Here is a 5,105-nt window from a genome sequence, read left to right as displayed (position 1 = left end):
AATATGTATGATTTTTCATTGTAACAGTCTCACTTGTACATTTATATTTCTGCCATAATTACAAGCTGCCAGACTGTGAAAGCTTTATTCTCATCACTTAATGCCTTACTGACAGTGTCTGGACTCGGGTCCCTGTCTCATCCGGGATGATGACGAGAGAAAACTTCCTCCACTCAGCCGGTCAGATGTTCTCAATATGCCTCAATATATTCATCATCTGGCTCCGAAACCCCCGCCTGAGATCAGCCACTCCGTTCCTAAAAACAAAAGTAGTCCAGTCTCCTTTTCATCTCATTGTATTAACAATTCGTACTGTTTAATTTAATTTAATATAACTATTAAAACAGGAACTCTGTGCATGCTTTGAATGTGATTTTTTTAAGAAAGATTGCAAGCTAATTATGCGTTTTTGTAAAATATCCATTCATTTGGACATTGGTTGAAACAAAACAAGTTAATACACTCTCATACTAAATACTGTAGAACTTTTTTATCTAAGTGATCCAGATAACAATGATTATTCAAATAAATAATCATAACTTCCTAAATTGTCCTATATATGATTAACAATACAAATTGTATTCCTTTAATAGATTCTAATTATTGTGATGTCAGTCTCATACAGCAGACGTTTCTGTCAGTAATAGAGATGCATTCATACTGTATGCTTTATACAATAAAGAACAAACATACAGATGTTTTCATATGATTAAAATGTGATGAACCTGGCTAAAATGGTGCATTATTAAACACAAGTGGGTAAGCTGGGTGTAAATGGGTTTCCAGTCACGGTGTGTGTGTGTGTGTGTGTGTCGTCCCGTCAGATGTAAAACAGAGGTGTGTGAAGTTCACTGTGGCTGCTGTGATCTCCCTGCTGCTGCTCCTGCTGCTGGCTGGAATCCTCCTCGCTTATTACTGTGAGTGCAGGATTTATCCCCTCTGTCCCCTGCAATAAATGATATGCTATTACAACCTTTATGTGGATTGAACCTTTTCAATACACACACACACACACACACACACACACACACAGAGTATAGTCTAAAGTCTTTTCCTCCGTCTCATCTTGTCTCCCAGTCTCCTCGCCCTGTTTGCACGGGATGCAGTGTGGAGATGGGGAATGTGTGTGGGAGTCCCAGTGGTGTGACGGGGTGACGGACTGTACTGCAGGCCAGGATGAGGCTAACTGCGGTAAACAACCTCCTCCAGGGGCCAAAGTGCAGGATAAAACACACCTGAAAACCCTCTGATGTGTTCACTCATCTTCGTATTTATAAAACGCAGTCTGCACGTCTTTTACAGCTAAAAGGAACACATAGAATAGTTACTTTAACTAAAGCAGCCTTACATTTAAAAAGTTCTGTGCCTGTATTTGTCAACTATGGAGTCTTTAATTGTTTTTCTGTTCAATCATTATATACACTGCTGTTCATGATTACCTCATAAGAGTAATATGGGCTTACATCAAGGTACTTCAAGTGAAGACTACATAGGATTTTGTTTTCACCAGAGTCTGGTGTGGCTGCCTTCTTCACCTCCTTGTAACAAAATGTCAAGTCATTGTTTGTGTTTGCTGTTTGTGCTCAGTGAGGCTGCATGGTTCCACTTTCCTGCTCCATATCTATTCGACTCAGAGTAGAAACTGGAGGACTGTTTGTTCTCACGGCTGGACAGAACAACAGGGCAGAGCAAGCTGCCAGAATATTGGATACAGCAGGTGATACGCTCACTGACTGTTTTCTCTATTATTCTGACATGTGAAGGATTAAGGTGTTTAAATGAAGCTGTATTTTCCACTCTGTGGTTCGACAGGGACACGTATTTTAAATCAGGCCAGCAGAAGACTGACTCTGATGATGGATTCTTACTTGTAAAGTCTGACTTCAACCCTGAGGCATCCATACTGCAGCAGCTTGTGCTCAGGTAAGCAAACTGGTCGAGGTAAACCAGTATAAAGATGTTACAACTGAATCAACATGAACCTAAATCCATGTCAAATGTCCTTTTTTTTTGCCATCTGCAGCGATACCTGTCCCAACAACAGTGCTGTGACGTTGCGTTGTACTGGTATGTTATACACATTGTCATTATACATTGTACAAATATCAACTACGACCCCCACTAAGGGTCCACAAAGCTTCATGGGGGGTTACAGGGCCTTCTTGATTTTAAAGGAAAAATGAAAAATAGGCCTATATCTCAACATTTGGTTAATTTCTGTGAAGTAAAGTAAATGTATATTGTCTAATAGATCAATGGTCAAACATCAGGGACTAGAAAACTATTAAGTATGTATCTGCTCAAAAGAAAAAGGTTGGGAACCACTGTATAAGAGGATTTGAGGTTTATTTATTTACACTTTCTTTTTATGCAGTCTTGTCACAAGAGGGTGGATGGGTATTGGGTCTGCATTTGTGTTGATAATTTGCTGCAGTTGAAGGTTTTTAATTTCCATATTAATATAAATATCTAAGACAGAGAAGTTGGAATATCTTGTGTCTGTTTCTGGTGAAATTGTGTGCAGGACTGTGTGTTCGCTGCAGTCCTTTTGATCTCCTTTATGTTGTGTTCTTGTGTTCCCCAACAAATTAAATGTGAAAATGAAATGAAAAAGACTTAAGGCTTTTGCACAGCTTGATCCTTTGTTGTCTTCAGATGTTTCAAGGTTCAAAACTGTTTTTTTCCCCCCACATAGGATACTGTAATCTGTTTCTGTTGAAACTGTATCATTATACTATTTATTATATATTTTATGAGATCACTGTATGCGTATGTCTTTACACTGCATTTATTCACACTATGGTTGTACAGAACTGTGTCCTCTTTTGTACTTGTTGGTAAAAGCACTGTGGCAGTGAATTGCATCCTCTCTAACAGCAGTTTCGTCCTCAGACTGTGGCAGTGGGGTGAACTCCAGCAGGGCCTCTGGGGGTCAACTGGCCTCTGTAGGGGCCTGGCCATGGCAGGTCAGCCTGCAGGTTGCGGGCTCCCACCGCTGTGGTGGAGCCGTCATCTCCCCCTACTGGATAGTCACTGCAGCACACTGTGTAGACAGGTGAGGCCTTTTCACCATACTTCTTAAAGCAGTGGTTGTGGTCTGATCCAGCTTGAATCTACTCTCTGCTGTCTCTCCCCCCTGCAGGGCCTCCAGCCCTGGAGACTGGATAGTGTATGCTGGGATTTTGGATCCATTAGAGACTCTGTTTAACCCTGCTTACTCTGTGAGCCACATCATTGCCCATGAAGGCTACAACAGTCTCACTCGCAGGAATGACATCGCTCTGATAAGGCTCTCTAAACCTCTGGACATCACAGGTACACAGTTTACATGTTTTTCCTAGTATACAAAGAGGTGTTTATGTTATTTAGCCTTCCCTCATTGATACAAATGGGGTGTACAAAATAATAGAAACACCTGTCAGTATAGCTACATCCTCCAAATTGATCATATAGTTGAACCAACACCTCATTTTTACCTTCATGATTTGTTGCAGGACTGTTGTATTAGACTGTGTTAGTTTTAGGTGTACCTAATAAACTCGCAGCTGTGTGTATAGCCCTTATACTGCGGAAACCAGCTGATGAATGTATACATCTGTGTCCAGAGAGCTCAGAAGCTGTAAAACTCTGCACAATGTCACCTTTGTCATAAAGAATAATTTTTTTCCCTTTTTAGACTTTAAATAAAAGATATATTCTTTTCTCTGGTAGCCTCCAGTAACATCGGACCTGTTTGCCTCCCAAATGTTGGTCTGAACATCACTGATCACCAGAAGGGCTGGATAACACACTTTGGTGGCACAGTAAGTGGAGGTGAGACTAAATATTCTAAATTAAATATAAAGATTAGATATTTAGTTTTCACATGTTTAAAGATTAAAGCATTAGTGTCCACTGCTGTCTGCCTGTGTGTGTCTACCATTGGATGGCACTCTAACTCTGTTTTACTTGCTGGTGTTTTTACTACAAATACAGTGTATATGAGCAAACACTAAAGTTACTTAAATTAAATACATTATTTTAATATCTTGTCATTTGACAGGCTCTCTGTACCTGATGGAGACTCAGGTCTCTCTCATAGATACTGCAGACTGCAACAACTCCATCACTTACAATGGCAGGATATCACAGGACATGTTATGTGCCAGAGAGATGGACGCAGTAGCCGACATGTGCCGTGTAAGACAAACCCGAGACTCAAACACTCACACACAGTCTCCTCTCTTTGGTAAAGATGTAAAGATGAAGTTTAAATACTAAAACCAACACAAATAAAATGATTACATTGAACAAAGAGCAGTTTGTTTTATCGTATAGTGAGAACCAGGCGATTGCAGTGTGACTGCTGACACACGGCCTGCAGGGTTTGAACATTAGCTGCAAATACATTCATTTAATACAGACCGAGGAGATCCTACAGAAAATTGTACTCAAAGAAATCAGTGTTCACTAATGAAGCAGCAACAAACACTCTTTATAATGAGACACTTTCTGGTACAATTCAGTTTTTCTTGCACAAATTGAGCAGTAACATAAAAATAGTTTGTGTTCTTGAAAGAATTCAAAGCATTTTCATGCCCTTATGTAATTTGCTCTGAGGCAAAGTAAAAACAAGACCTGCACTGTATTCTACATAATAATCTGTTCCACTTTGTGAATTATAACAAACCATTTATACAGTCGAGTCAACAATGAATGTAAAGTTGCAGCCCTGAGGTGGCAGCTGACCATGATATCATGTTTTATTTAAACTATTCAGTGCTTTTCATGGACCTTGAAAGACCTTAAATGCTTTTTAAACTGAATGAATAACATTTAAATTTCACCCCCCAAAAAAACACTGTAAAGCCTTGAGACTGAATGTGTGTGTTAAATGTCTAAAGTTGTAGCTCATAAAAACTCATCCAGTTTTGTGCTGAACTCTTTCTCAGACTGACAGCGGTGGTCCTCTGGTGTCCCTGAAGGACGGAGTATGGTGGCTCTTAGGGGACAATATCTGGGGCGAACACTGCACTGGGCAGGAGAGACCAGATGTTTACGGCAACGTCACCTACTTTCTGGACTGGATCCACCACCAGATGAGGGTAAAAACCAAAGAAGGATAG

The 5,105-nt window shown here is 40.1% G+C and overlaps 1 protein-coding gene across 1 annotated transcript in view; it reads left to right on the top strand.

The window, feature by feature from the left end:
- The window catches only part of LOC118342002 (transmembrane protease serine 2-like), a 5,237-nt gene extending 132 nt beyond the window's left edge, over positions 1-5,105 (top strand). The window contains exons 2-12 of the mRNA XM_035680427.1: positions 116-269; positions 825-917; positions 1,078-1,191; positions 1,588-1,717; positions 1,813-1,923; positions 2,024-2,067; positions 2,893-3,055; positions 3,143-3,315; positions 3,712-3,813; positions 4,043-4,179; positions 4,932-5,105. Coding sequence (XP_035536320.1) covers positions 116-269; positions 825-917; positions 1,078-1,191; positions 1,588-1,717; positions 1,813-1,923; positions 2,024-2,067; positions 2,893-3,055; positions 3,143-3,315; positions 3,712-3,813; positions 4,043-4,179; positions 4,932-5,105 — 1,395 coding nt within the window. The remainder of the gene's footprint in view (positions 1-115; positions 270-824; positions 918-1,077; positions 1,192-1,587; positions 1,718-1,812; positions 1,924-2,023; positions 2,068-2,892; positions 3,056-3,142; positions 3,316-3,711; positions 3,814-4,042; positions 4,180-4,931) is intronic.

This window comes from Morone saxatilis, unplaced genomic scaffold (genome assembly GCF_004916995.1).
Source record: "Morone saxatilis isolate NCDOM2014 unplaced genomic scaffold, NCSU_SB_2.0 Contig8, whole genome shotgun sequence".
NCBI classification, from domain to species: domain Eukaryota; kingdom Metazoa; phylum Chordata; class Actinopteri; family Moronidae; genus Morone; species Morone saxatilis.
The sequence above is the reverse complement of the archived record's forward strand: the minus strand, read 5'-3'. Positions and strand labels throughout refer to the sequence as shown.